At 39.2% G+C, this 15,000-nt stretch overlaps 2 protein-coding genes across 12 annotated transcripts in view; one reads left to right on the top strand and one right to left on the bottom strand.

Annotated features, from left to right (window-relative positions):
- Positions 1–8,917, top strand: part of LOC138011728 (fibronectin type III domain-containing protein-like) — a 31,394-nt gene extending 22,477 nt beyond the window's left edge. For all 5 annotated transcript variants that reach the window (XM_068858871.1, XM_068858872.1, XM_068858875.1 and 2 more), the window contains exons 15-21: positions 1,287–1,506; positions 2,349–2,651; positions 3,813–3,935; positions 5,212–5,403; positions 5,586–5,720; positions 6,467–6,545; positions 7,996–8,917. In XM_068858871.1, coding sequence (XP_068714972.1) covers positions 1,287–1,506; positions 2,349–2,651; positions 3,813–3,935; positions 5,212–5,403; positions 5,586–5,720; positions 6,467–6,545; positions 7,996–8,179 — 1,236 coding nt within the window. In that variant the 3' untranslated portion in view covers positions 8,180–8,917. The remainder of the gene's footprint in view (positions 1–1,286; positions 1,507–2,348; positions 2,652–3,812; positions 3,936–5,211; positions 5,404–5,585; positions 5,721–6,466; positions 6,546–7,995) is intronic.
- A 3,447-nt stretch (positions 8,918–12,364) lies between these two features.
- Positions 12,365–15,000, bottom strand: part of LOC138011725 (neuroglian-like) — a 62,125-nt gene continuing 59,489 nt past the window's right edge. For all 7 annotated transcript variants that reach the window (XM_068858860.1, XM_068858859.1, XM_068858866.1 and 4 more), the window contains one exon: positions 12,365–14,793. In XM_068858860.1, the coding sequence (XP_068714961.1) occupies positions 14,546–14,793 (248 nt within the window). In that variant the 3' untranslated portion in view covers positions 12,365–14,545. The remainder of the gene's footprint in view (positions 14,794–15,000) is intronic.

The raw sequence follows: 15,000 nt of genomic DNA, 5'->3' as shown, positions 1-15,000 counted from the left end.
CGTTAGCACATGATGATGAATTTTCAGTTCTCTCTCTACGCTTCCAACCCACTCATACCAGTTTAATTTCTCGACAGTTACTACACATTTTTAACGCGAAACGACATGAAATAGCTTCGTAGTGATATGAATAACGCGAACTTGTATTTTTAAATGAAGTCCTCGTACCCGTCGTCGTCCTCGTTTCGTATGCTCCCTCTAGTTTAAGCAAAGACGCCCGCTACGGCTACGGCTACGGCTACCTACGGCTTTGGCTACGCCTTAAAGCAAGAATATTATTGGTTGAAAAAGGAAACTCGTGCTGCACGTGTAACAAAAAAGTAGTAGGTAGTAGCAGTAAGACTTTATTTAAACACGGAAAATCATCATTTAAGCTTTACAAGTTAAAAACTAAAAATATCTACGACTGCTTTACATAATTGCCGTGCGGGAATACCTTCCTCAAGTGTCGCTTCAATTGATCAATAGTTCCAACATCCTTTTGCTATTGGGCACGTTATTCCATAATGTGGCCCCGCTGTAGGGGAAGCTTCGCTTTAAATAATTAGTTCTCGGTTTTGGCAAAGCCAGTTTTCCCAGATTGTAATTAGGGTAATACTGAGAAAAATGACGTTGAAGATAATCCGGGGGATGTCCATTCATTGTCTCATACCAGAAACCCATAAGGGTTGAAACGTGTAGCGCGCGTTCACAGCTTTTGAATATTCAGTGCTAAGTACCATATTTGGAAACCCCTCGCTCCAGTTAATTTCGCGCGAGAACATTGGTGGTATTGCGTCACGGTGTTCGTGCGAACTGATTGGTTGAATGTTTCTCTCTTGTTGTTCCAAATATGGTATTTAGCAAATTGAATATTCAGAAGCTTGTTTCCCAGCACACAAGGAGCCGTTACACGTTTCAACCCTTATGGGTTTCCTGCTCATACATTTATAAGGCTTTCCATTTCTTTCGTCGCACTGATAGGCTCTCCGAATTCCCGTACAATTCTCTGCCGTACTCCATAAAAAAACAACGTGAAATCACAAATTTTAGGTTTTGACGACAACGTGAGCGTATAACAATGAAACAGTCATTTTCTGTTTTGACTTGAAAACGTTCGCACCCATCCAGTTAAAGGATAGTTCGCCAGTCAGGTTGTACAAGGTGAACAAGACGGAATAATCGCGAAATACTTGCGATAGCGCTAAGTTTCGTATATTTTGGACTGAAGTTTTCTTTGCCGTAGCCGCCGTCTTTTTTTAAACTGATAAATCTCTTTCTTAACTTGCTTCCATTTGCCGTCACAGATTTATTACTGGGGTCAAAGTCTTCTCCTCAGTGCAAAACGACGAAGACGCGCTATTCCAAGTGATGCAATCGTCGTTGATGTATCAGGCGGACGGACGGGAAGATACACAGTTACCAATTTATCACCGTACACCAACTTTAACATGGTGATTAAAGCGTACAACAACGGCGGGGAGGGGCCGGCGAGCAGTGAAGTATCTGCGGAAACAGACGAAAGCGGTAAGACTAACATATCGTCCTTGCAACCGTCCTGTCTGTATGTGAAATACGTCGTGATGTAGTGAAGGGGAATCTTGCATATTTGGCTTCCGCATTAACACACGAACTTTCTTGGCTTGGATTCGATAACACCTTGCTACGCACAAATGTGAACTGCGACTGTAAATGCCTTCTTAAAACGAAATGCTCTCACACGTAGAAATGCTCTCAGCAATCAAGAGAGTACAACGCACTCCTCGTTAATGAAATCGGAAGAAACGATTCAAACAGAACGTAACATGGTTGAGGACCTCAACTACGAAAAGGGAACCATTTAGCTTTTGATAACGGTGGCAGATCTGAATTTCGTACCACCGGAGGTCACCCCAGCTGATGCGCATGACAAGACGCATGCAGGCCCAACTCCCTAAAGGTGACAAGTGATTGACTTCGAAAGTTATAAAAACTTGTCCATGCATTCTTTGTAAAAATTTGAGACCAGTTCACGCATCTCGTCTAGCTAGTATACATGGGTCCAGTTTTTGATATGTTACCGATTATGCACCGTACTTTTTTTTCATTTCCCTGCGTTTTTTTAAATATTAATTAGCTTATGCTGACGCGGCAAGGGAGGTAAAGTAAAGGCCGTTTTTGATCCTATCAGCTTGGTTTTGAAACACCGTTGCCCAAGATTTTCAGTTTGCAGGACTGAAATCTGAGTTATGAACGTACTGCCAGCCATTCTTGACCAGCTGCTAGCACTCAGAAAACTCAAGCAGATCTTTTAAAAGAACATGCTTCAGACAACAAACCTACAAGTCCAGTGAAACTAATTTTCATTTCTTTTAACTTTTCATTTTCAGAACCCGGGCCACCATCGGATGTGAACGTCTACGCTTTTGCGAAATTTATCCTTGTGACGTGGGAGTCACCTGTCGAACCGAACGGCATCATCATCGATTATCAAGTGGGATCCAAAGATTATGCAGACGGCTCAGAACCGAAAGGTGTTGTGGTAGATAAGGAGCAAACTGGATTAGACGCGCGAAGAAAATTACTGGAGAATCAGAAACCCGATAGTAACTATATTGTAGAAATACAAGCGCAGACAAACATAGGCTGGGGAACAAGTGCACGAGAGCTTTTGAGAACAGTGAAATGGTCAGGTAAGTTGGCCTTTTGGACTGGTAAATCAATCAGTTATCTGTGACCATTTAGAAGCTAAGCTTTTCAGATCGCCGGTTGGACCAACACGCTGTATGGACCAGCGCAAAGCGTAGTTGTCTTGGAACGTTCTTTTGTCAGCTTATTTCTTCCCAAGCATTAATGAAGCTCTTCTTGCCATGGTGTACATGTCCCGCGAAGATAGCGAATGTTTAGGTCAAACGAATTTGGAATCATTAGTCAAATTAATTAATTCGTCGCAAATGTCTACTGTCGCTCGCAGACGAAACAACGGTCATTTCACTTGTGATATTGACGTTCCACTATGCCTCGGTATCGTAGAAACTATGATGAACCTTTTGAACAACCGAATGGGAAATAAAGCACTCCTTTTAGACCTGCTGTCGAAATGAATATTCTCTCAACTGTTCTGTATACATTTGTTTTGGCAATATAACGGAGAATTTGTTTATTAATCTAAAAAGGTATCTTAAATGACCATTCTTAGTGGGTAGTGGGGTGGTACGACTGGAAGATTGTACATATAATACGGTTTAGGTTGTATTTATAACGACACGTGCTCTAGTTCACAACTGAAGGTTGCATTTACAATACTATGAATATATTTGTATACACAAGAACACCAACGTATATTAGCACATTGACCGTATAGGTGCACACACCATTTCATATTCTATGTATTGCTGATCTTTTATATCGGTTTTTCGGATAAACATTCACATAAATACCGGTTTTAAAACACGTGCTTCGCTGCCTTTTTTGGATAAAAGGCTGTGTATTGTGTTACCTAGCTTAGAAGTTCCAAGTTGAAAAATAACTTATTACGAAAGTAACATGTATTTCTACAAGCATCCTTTCAGTTTCTGTTGTGTAAAGAAAAATTTGATACTGGTCGATTAATGAGGTTAAAGTTTCAAAGCCCTGATAATATTTTAAATCTCTTGGTGTCATCCGTTTGAGCTTTTTGTCTCTTTGAGATCCCACCCACATAGATCCGAGTGCCAAATTCTGCATATCCTATTAAATCTCTGTGAGCCTATGTTTTTGAACCACGAAAAGCTTGCCTCGCCTTCGTTCAATTTGGTATAAGATTCCATGGGGTGAAAAGTAATTGTCTCGAATTTACTTATTTTAATTAACAGCGCCTGCCAAGCCAAACAGTCCTACAGTCGAAGGAATTGATGTGGACAGAGTTCGAGTTAATTACAAGTTTGGTGTTGGCGGAGGGTACACGCACGAGTTCTTGGTTATGTACAGGAAGAAAGGTATTTCAACCCTCTGTTATCCGGACACCAGTTGTTAACCCTAATCAGCGATTTAACTGCAGGTGTCAAAAATGCTCTGATTTTTTCGATAAATATTATACGGCAGGAAAACAGATTTTCGCTTAAAACTAAATGTATAAATATATTGTGGAAAGTCTTTTAAATTCATAGAAATGCTAAGTTTCCTTTAAGGTCGAGAAACACTAGGCGAAAAGTCGCAGTGACAGGTCTCTGCGACTAGTCGCTCCTTGTATACTACTTGAAAAACAAGGCGCAGCGACACGACGCCCGCTCGGTGCATACGCAGTGATCTTGTATGAAGGGGGATGTGAACTAGTTTTCTAATTCAATATGGCGGACCATATGACGCTCTCTCATTGGTTCATTTATATTTCGTCGCAGTGTCTTGCTGCCGGAAGTGTGCACACGGTGTCACAACACTGCTTTCGCTAATTTTGACGCTGTGATCGATCGCGCAATCGGATTGCTTGAAATTTGAATTCAGCCAACGAAATTCAAACTATTTTGAATATATAATTAGCTGGGAAACGAACGGGAAACAGCCAGCGCGTTTCCACGTTTGTCCAGAAAATGGCTTTATCTTCTTGGTAAGCGTAATTTTTGGCTGAAGGTTTATATTTATAGGATGGAGCGGTTTTCAATTAAGTGTCGAAAGTAATTAGCGAATTGCTTTGGTTTTGCATTTACTTCACTCAGTGAGTGGTTGAAAGTTCTCGCGCCATTTTTTCAACCAATCAGAAGTGAAAGCAAAACCAATCGTGGCTTGCGCGTGCACATTTTCCCGCGCTTTGTGTCGGCTACGTGTAATTAATTCGAGTCTTGATTGGCTTACTGGATTGTCTCCGACCTTTTTGATTGGCCAAAGTAATTACTTTGGTTTTGGTTTAGCGACACTCGATTGAAACTCGCTCTAACATGGTTATTGGTTATTGAATGGTTTTCTATGGAATATGAGTGAATATTGTACTGTAAATTTTTTTTTTTTTTTACAACTCGCCTAAAGGCTTGTAAATTTCTCGTGAAGTATTCCCCCGTAATCCATAGAAAAGCATTAAAGAACCAGTAAATATCCATAAATTGCAATGGGCGTACATGATGAAGTAAGATCGTCCAGTTGAGAGTTGTCCTGCAAAGGTTTTTTTTGGTGACATTATTGACGTTTTGTCAAGCAGAGCCGAAGTCATCTTTACAGTCAAGTTTTATACTTATTGGTCAAATGTCAAGGCTCTAAGTTACATCATTTGGTTCTTTGCAGTGGAAGGAGAAACGTTTAAAAACACAAGCTGGGTAAATCATTTTGAAACGCAAAGTGTTGAGATTGGAAATCTGAGTCCGGAGTTGTACGAGTTCAAGACTGTGGCAAGGAACGACTTCCCCGATCGGGACAACCCTGAGCAGAGTCCGTCGAGCGATGTTACTGATGGCAGGCCGTTACCAGGAATTGTCAGTAAGTCGTCATATTTTTCTAATATTTACGAGAGCTACGTCTCGGAAACTAAAACGAAGTTTAAAGTTTAAAGTGCTATCCCCCGCCGAAATCTGTTCGTCAATTCTCTCCATTTTTAAAGTACCTGTATTTCGCCCAGCCAAGCTTGAAAATAACTTATTTCCAATTTTCTTCAATTATAGATGCTGGAAAGCGTGCCACAACGCCAGTTCATAAAACCGCCTGGTTTATAACTTTGATGGGCATTGTCGTTCTAGTGCTTATTGGCCTTTGCATTATGATACTTTACAATCGACAGAAAGGAACTAAATATCCTGGTAAGTCACTATGCATGTTACCTTATTGTCTGCGCGGGCGTGCAATTCTGTATTATCTTTCCGTGCGAGGTACAGTGTCACCTACCAACTCTGAGTAGAAGCTTTGCGTGAAGATTGTATTCGTTTATTCACCTCCGAGCAACTTGCGCGGAATTTGCGCCCGAAAATATTATAATCGTTGCAGGAGAATGGATTAGTTAAAATCATCTTATTTGCTATATTAGTTCATTGTTTTAGTATATGCTGAAACAACTATTCAACTCCGTGTCGAGGGTTAGTGTTGGATAATTACCGAGCTACGGAGTAGCCACTAACAGTTCGGTGAATAGTTGTTTAATATCGTAGGATTAGCAGAAAAGATAATGACTCGCAAAGCAGTTGCGTTAAACTCCAGACAAACTTTGTTTACATAATACAAATGCCTAGTTTCTAAAGAAACTGTGGTGCTGCGTCGGTGGGAGAGTGAAACAGGAAAATTCGGTTTTATCATACGTGTTGATAAAAGTCGAATTACCATCGTGAACGATTTGGAAAGGTGATGTTTCGAGCGTTAGCCCACCGTCATTCGCTATGACGAGGGGCTAGCGCTCGAAATTTCAGCTTTCCAAATCGTTTACGGTAGTTATTCGACCTTTATCAACACGTTTGATAAGACCTTTTTTTTTTTCGATTTTTGTTATTATAGCCGCCCTAGAGTTCCACATTGCAAATTTTAACCACTGCTCTGTCATTTCGTCCTTGCATAGTTGGAAAACGTGAAAAAGACAGGGCAGCACTTATCGTTACAGAACCTCCAGATCAGTTAGATGCCCCCAACGATGTCAGGTAACGTGAACAGTGATTAAATAGAGGGCTTAAGCAAGGGCGACCACGACCGCTGGAGAGCGTTGTCTAAAAGTCTAATTTACCGTAATTGTCGTAATTTTGCGATTACTCCAAGTCTCTCGCCGTGAAAAGTGTGAGTCCGACATTGCAAGGAAAAACTGGCGAAAACGGTGTGGATATTGAGAGAGAAAATTGAAAAATTATTGTTTGGTGCTGGCGCCCTCGATGACCCCAAACTTGATCATTTCATCTCGTTGTCAAGACGAGAACGGCAAAGAAATGTACCAAAATGTAAAACGCACGTGCCGGACGTGCTGAGCTATAGTTTTTGCTAATTAAACTTATTGTAAAAGCTCCGTAAAATCCTGGCCAAACGCTCGCAACGTTTCAAAGCAACATCTTGCAACATTGTTGAGCACAACATGTTGCGTACGTTTGGCCAGTCCATTCAACACATGTCGGAACATCATGCAACAAGGTTGCAAGATGTTGCGTTGAAATGTTGCGAGCGTTTGACCAGGCCTTAATGCCGCAGTTGACGTGAGTTCCAGGGCTCAAATTCCAGCTTGATTACAAGCTGCAGCACTTGCTGGCTTGGGTACAACTTTTCTCCTGCTCTTGCAAATATATTACTGATATGCCTGTGTTTGGAGTTTTAAATCTATTTTTTTCCTTGTTACAAGACGTGGGGCTTTTCAAGTTTCGTTGGTCTTGAAAAGGCCCACGTCTCGTCGTTGTTTATTAACTATTTATTTGACAGATCTGTACGTGGTTGATCTGTGTTAATATTGGAAACCCTATACCTATGAATATTGCATCTGGCTTGTGAATGGAGTTTGTGATATAGAAACTTCATCCGTTTTCTTTCTTTCAAATTCATGTTTTACATAAAAGGTATCGGTTTTTACATGTAGGTGTACATAAATTCGACAAATCACATTTTTGTTGGCCGTGACAGCTGACAGAAAAGCAGGACTTAAAAATCGTCGGTTTTTTCGTTTCGCTGCAGATTTTGCTGGTCTTTGTTTGAAAATTGTCAAAATGACTGTCGGCCATTTTGGTTGTTTTGATTTTGCCACTTTTATCTTACAAACTTCATTGTCATAGCAACCTCAGTGGGACTTATCGAGTACAATGAGGGATTCATTGTTGTGCTCTTGTCCAATAAGAACCGAGTATTTGTGGAGTACACTAAATAAGTATGAATTATCCGGAAACTAGAATTTCTATTTTTATGTCAAACAGTGTTTTCCACAGTTGATAAAAATAGATTATTGCAAAGCATTATGGGATTGAAATGTGGAGAAACACCGCTAAAATGTCTTTGTCTTTGTCCGCATATTAACTTCATAATGCTTTGGGCGCTAGATCGTGACGTTAATTGAAAAGAGTGCTATTTAATCGAGTTCGTCAGTTTATTGGCGTCACTCTTGTGTGTTCTTTATAACAGGACTGAACATCCCCCGCCTTACAAAAGCGACAGCTCATTGCACAGGGACAGTGACCGAGACAGCTTGGATGATTATGGCGAGGGCAAGTTTAACGAAGACGGATCATTTATACAAGAATACGGTGATGAGAGAACTGAACCCCAAGGCGACAAAGACCAGTCGGCTCTCTCCACCTTTGTCTAGGCACTTTCGTTTTTTAATCATCTCATTTCGCCTCGGGGCTGATCGACGCACGCAGCCAAAGTTATGTTTAGCTACAGGACGTTGATATTTCCAATCATTCCAGACGTTTAAGTGAAACCCGCTCAAAAATCTAAAGGCTTAAAAAACTATGCATCGTTTTAAACCAGCTTCATTGGTTCAGTAAAGAATCTTGTTGGCCACAGTCCTTTTTTAAAAACAATTTTACAGTTCCTATGGAAACCATTCTTAACAACTGGGTTACCGAAAATTCAATGGTTTGGATCAATTTCTAAGCTTTGTTGTTTTCATCACTGAAGGGCCTTATAAAATTGTTTATAGCATTGTAAGCTTTAAATTTTAAAGTTCGAGATGTACTTCACTGCACGACTCACTGTCTTGTGTTTTGCTTTAAATTTCCACGATGCAAAACATTCTCGTTAAGTCTCTTAAACGTTCAGTATTACACAAGCGTTGAGTTACTCAAGCGGACAGATTCAAGATGGCGGATAGCAAAGGGACCATCTCTCAGTGACGTCATTTTCGTTGCTGCTGTCATCCAAGGAGTGGGTAGAAAGAAAGATATAAAAATATTTCAAAAAGGATTCGTTGAAGTTCAAAAACAGGTAGAGAAATTTTATAAGAAACATGTAAGTTAAAGTGTCTTATATTTGCCTTAAAGGCAAAAATCATTTTAGTGAAGTACTTTGTTGATTTTAATAATAAAGGTGTCTTTTCGTTCCCTGTAGTTTCTGACATTCCTTTGGCATAATCATAGGTGTCGTTGAGGAACGAAGATCCCAAAAACACGATCGAAAAACGCACCATATTCTTTCTTATTAGTTTCTTAACCTTTTTGAATCCCAAGAGTGACTGATAGAATTTTTTTCCTCACAAGCTGAGTGCATTGTGAAGCAGACTGGCGACGAGAATATAGAAATCTATCACCTGGGTTTTTTTGTCGTGACATATCATGAAATTCCCATAACTGACATAAAAAGTAATGTATGGCAGTGAGAAGGGAGAATTAATATTCAGATCTTGGGAGTCAACGGGTAAAGGCAAGCCTCTAAAACCGGCACAAAAATCGATGAATTTCTAAAGAACGAAATCTCCTTAGCGATGACAAGTAGAAGAGTACTGCCTACTTTATCGTTATTTACCCACTGTGAGTTTATGATCAGAATAAATGAAATAAGTAAGTACGCCCACCTTAAAGCTGTGCAGGGAAACAATCAAGAAATTAAGAATGAACGACGGAGAACTGATTCGAGAACTTTGTCAGAAAACATTTATAAAACGTAAATGAAATCATTTCGCAATGATTCCAAATGAGTTGCGTATTCTTAAGCTAATCAAACTCGTGTTTCCCTATCAATAGTTGAGCACCAAGACTCACTTTGAAACTGAGACAAACAGCAACTCGGAAATGGCCCATTCAAAAGGGCAGGCGTCGTGTCCGCCATTTTGACTTACCACTTCCAGGAAGACCCTGGAACCGAGTTTGGCCCGATATGCACGTGCAATGCTGTGAAACATTAGATTCTGTTAAGACATTTTCTCCGGCAGAATAATGCACGCAAAACATGAAGATTTCGCATCCATTTGTAAACGAGTTACTTGCGGATGCATTAGTCAAACGAAAATGTCTCTGAATATACATTTTCCCCCATGTTGTTTAAAACTCTTCGTGTGTGGTTACGTTGCATTTAATTTACCGATAACTGGCATATTTTTAAGATTTTGTCGCTGTTACCATATTATACAATATGACAGGCCGGAAATAATCCCGTACGGTTAATTATTAACAAAAGACAATTCCCATTCGGTGTCATAAACTGTTTTCTTACCTTCAAAACCTTTTGTGTAACGTTCATTTGTGTGTCAAATCCTCCGCAGCAAAAAAAGATGCGTTTTGAACGAGCGAGCGTTATTCGTGTTTGTGGTATTATAATTTCCACGCTTACAAAGAGCCAACCATCCGAAAAATGGATAAAACAAGACACAATAGGCTTTAATAAGTTCTGCACGTGCCATATTTGCACAGGAGCAAAAAGGCCACATGGAAATGTTTATTAGTGGGCGTCAACAAAGCAAACTAGTTTGTTCGGTACAGTAATTTTGTATCCTTTCACCTGTCCACAATTCTTAATTAAGTGCTTTAGAAAGAAAAAAGAAAATGACTTGGGAGTGACATTTCATCTGCGTTAAGTCCAGTTAATTGAAGGATTATTCTTAATTGTCCATTTGCTCCAAGTGAAGTATTATCGTTCATTTTGGAAACTGAAAGCTTGATAGGGATCATGCAAAATGAGTATGGTTTTTTTAAACCCGAACCCCAATGTCTGGACTTGCAGGGCTCGAACCTGGGAACGTTTGATCAATAACCCTTTCCCTTTTTTTAAATACCTAAAAGGCTCAAAAAGAGCTTCTTAATTACAACTAAAAAGAAATAGAGACATGAAACAATACTAGATACAAGCATAATCACGATAAATGCTTACATCTTAAACACCAAAGCATTGTCTGGACTCGCAGGACTCGAACCTGAGAACGTTTGATTAATGACCTATTCACTTATCTCTCTACTACCACATAGCGGAAACCGAGCCCCCTTGTGTGCTGGGAAACAAGCTTCTGAATATTCAATTTGTTAAGTACCATATTTGGAACAGCAAGAGCGAGGGCTTTCCAAATATGGTACTTAGCACTGAAACATTCAACCAATCAGTTTGCACTGAATATTCGGAAGCTGTGAACGCGCGTTACACGTTTCAACCCTTATGGGTTTCTGCACATAGCTAACTAAATGGCAGTATTTTTTTCTTCCAAAAGTGCCGCTGTAAATGTGTATTAGCACCCGCTAAGAAGCAAGCTTACACAGTGAAAAATGTCGGTTACCAAACTTCAAGAGAAAGCTAACCATTTTAAAATCAAGCCTTACACTTAACCATTATTCAGCAATGATTTTATATATATGCTAATTATTATTGTTGGCAGTCAGTTGATCTTTAGTAGTTAAGTAGATAAAAACAGCTCTTTCCATTCAAAGTGGGTGCTCCGGGTTCAAATCCTGTCGAGGGACCACTCCTACTTTTTTTCTTTTTATCTGCTACCACAAGTCCTGGGACAGAGTAATCTAAATGGAGGATAATACTTCATCTGGAGCAAATTGACAATGACGGATGATCCCTCACTTGAGGAAGAGGTCGTGTTGTTTAGTCCGCCATCTTAGATTCATGCTTCTATTCCAGGAACCGAAAGCATGGAGGGGAGCGGACATAACGTTTAATCTGTCGTTTGTTGGACGATAGGCGAAGAATTGTTGCGTTGTCAAGCCAGGAATATATTTTATGTGCCTGAGGCAAAGTTGGTGAAATTCTATATACTTATAACATAAGCCTTTATGACGATTATTTGTTTTGTTTATGTCCTGAATGCGACATGGCAGAACAGGCTTTACACGCATCCGGAAATTTTTGAAAACGCAATTTTTTTTTTCGAATACACCTTGCGTCCATACGATTCAGTAGCCGTATCTGGACATGTTCTACTACGCTGCGAATTCGGATACGTGTGGACGGTCGTATCCACGAATTTTCGAATACGCTGACGAAACACTCCTGATAAGATCCAGTCTTTCCAGGGTGAGATAAATCAACATTGAGAATCGACATTGGACCTTGAAGAAAAACCGTAAATAACAATGACCACAACCAGGTTTTCTGAGCCCGCGAGACTGAGCACCCCCCGCAAACCATTGCTTTAACGAAAACCGCTGGTCAGCAACCTTAGTTCTGGTCATTGGACCTTGAAAGATTTTCACGTAAAACTCATGCTCAACAAACAAGATCTTTGTCAAAAGCACTAAGAAGTAGAGTGTATCCGGATACGTGTGGAAAGGGAAAACGATTCGAAAACGATTGGAATACGCTACGTGTGGACGCGAATTTTTTTAAGTCGAAATGCAAAATAGCGGGGCCTTAGTCTCTCCTCTCCTCAGAAAGAAAAAAGACAAAAAAAAAAAAAAAAAAAATGAGACACGGCATGTTTGTGACTTCTTTGCAATCAACCCAAAGAGACAGTTGACAATAGCAAAAGTTGCTCACCGTCAAAGTGAGGGCAGATAAATATTGAGGGTATTTCACCATTTTTATTGGGCGCTAAGGCAAGTGAAAAAGGTCGGACTATATGAAACAAGAAAATTTATTTTCAACATTGCAAATTTACTGAGCACGGGTAAAGGATTCTCTACATTTACGCTATCACTTTTTTTCCTGAAGAGAAGTATTTCAGCGATTGCATTTTCTCCGGGCCTATCGTAGCGAGATTATACAATAACAGAGCGCTTTATCACCAACATCGAACGCGAGAAGTAGTTGTTTCAGCTTTACGTCCTGCGCTCGCGCTCACGAACTAACCTCGTTCTCACAAGTCGTCTTAGGACAATGTAAGTTTAAACAATTGTTTGTGTCGAGAACGAGTTGTTAAGTTCTTCATCTCACTCTCGAACCTATGTGGCGCTCTCTTAAAAAGAGCTTAATTGAAGCCAAAAACGAAAGGTCATGCTATTTAAAACTACAAGAACTCTTAATTCGACACGACACTACGAATCTTGGGTTTCTAATTAAATGGAAATTAATTAATTAATATTGATAGTAACAACCTACGTCACCAAATACAGGTCTATTTTTCAAGATTAAATCTACAATAGCAATATTTTGATAATTAACAAAATAACTACGACAAGCGAACATAACTCCATTATTCCGGAATTTTTAAACATGTTGAAAATCAAGTTTTGAAATAAAACAAGATTTTGTCCGGCAAAAATCTCTTCCGCTAAGTAGAGTGATATAAAATAAATATTACAGACATTTCAGGTGTAGAAAACTTCTTCAGTGTGAAGAAAACCGTGCAACAGAAAGGGTTCTACACCCAAAACGTCTCTGATTTTCTTTAAAACTACTGACACTTTTTGATATTTATTTTATATTACTCCACTTGTTTCTACTTGCATCTCCTACAAAAAGTTTTGGTTATAAAAATCTCTTCTAATCAGCTTAAAAAAAAACCTCGTCAGAAAACTCTTCGTTCATCAATCGCACTAAACATAAAAGTGAATTTTGATTTATAGAAGAGTTGTATTTTCTATGAATTACAGGTTTTTTTTTTTCACTAGGTGTGATTCCAAAGCACGTGACCTTCAATTCACCAATCAGAGCTCTACTTCACTTGAGATCGTTTCGAATAGGGAACTGTAAATTTACTTTTAAAATGCCCACTATCGTCTTCGTTTCCAAAAATAAACAAATAGGCCATTTCCGGGTTCATGTTTGCCTCCTCTTAAAAACGAGTCTAAGTGCGAAGTTTTTCTTATGAAAATTAGTTTTCATTCATATGTAAAGTAGAACTAATTATCATCACAAAAACTTTGCACTTTGACTCGCTTTGAAGAGGAGAAGACATGAACTCGGAAATGGTCTATTGATTTTCTCCATCTTTGTGTCATAACCAAATACGACGAGTTAAAGGCAGATAAAAAGAAATTGTTTCTGTGGTCATCGATGTTCCATGAAAATAAACGCAGGATGCTTGGCCAGTCGATGTTCGTCATCCAGCAACGGACACCAAGTTTAAGCATTCCCCCCCAAATTATTTTCGGTAATGTTTAGATGGAGATTCAATCGTTTCTAAAGGTTCTTTTTCGCCGGCAATAATGATAACAACAATAATAACAACAACAACAATAATAATAACTACAGCAACAAAACAAAACAACCCAACGAACGAAAAAAATCATGGCACATTATCTTAAGAACAGACTAACCTAGTGACAAGCGAAGAATTAAGTGCATCAATTAGACTACGTATATCCCTATACATGTACTTATATTTCAAACGGCTTCTTTTGCCATGCTTTCGCCATGTTTTGTTAGCTTAGCCAAAATTATGTTTTAAATTTATGCGGGAAATAGCTGTCTATAAACGAGGAAAACGATCCCTCTACTGGAAGGTATTGGTCACTTGAAGGGTTCTATAGTCATCGGCGCCTTGCATCGAAGACTCTTTTGAAACTCAAATTAGTCCTATCTTCATTTGTAATCATTATCTAAAATTGTTTTTGTTCAAAAATACCTTATTCTTCTTTCTTCAACTTTTGACTACAGTAAGAGTACGATGGACCTTCCAAAATATACTATTAACGCAAAATGAAAGTTCAAGTCGCTTTTTTAATCTTTTAGTACAAGTTTTCTTGTTGCCAATCAAATTAAACCTTGGAACAAGCACGTTCAAATGGTGCTGTTTATTTTCGGCTTCTCAAAGAAAAAGTAACCCAGTCAATTTGTAACCGCAAATGAACTAGACTTAGACAGCAGGACTAGATATTTCATCATAAATAGATCTTCTGTTGCTGCCTTTTGTAAGGTCACCTACGAAGGAGCCTTCTTCGGTAAAATATGGCGTATTTCCTCCGTATTCATCCAAACTGTCTTGTGATTCAACCTCTAGCCGGTTCTGAAGAGACTTTTTCCAATCTTCGCGTCGTTTGATTTCGGTGGAAATGCTGCCCGGTTCAATGTACTGTTTTTCTGGTTCGTTCTCGTGCTCGGATACTACAGAGAGAAAAAATGAACATTGCCAGATGTTAGAGAATTCGAAGCCTCTCCTTTCGGGGCTTTTCAAAAATGATGAACAGTATAGGGAAGTACAATTAATTAAGATGGCCGTGCCCAGGAAATTTCAAAGCGAAAACATACGCTTCTAAAATTCATTTTTTTCCTGATATACAAACACTTTTGTTTTCAAAAGGATTTCGAACA

The sequence above is a fragment of the Montipora foliosa genome, chromosome 7 (genome assembly GCF_036669935.1).
Source record: "Montipora foliosa isolate CH-2021 chromosome 7, ASM3666993v2, whole genome shotgun sequence".
Classification (NCBI taxonomy): domain Eukaryota; kingdom Metazoa; phylum Cnidaria; class Anthozoa; order Scleractinia; family Acroporidae; genus Montipora; species Montipora foliosa.
The sequence above is the reverse complement of the archived record's forward strand: the minus strand, read 5'-3'. Positions and strand labels throughout refer to the sequence as shown.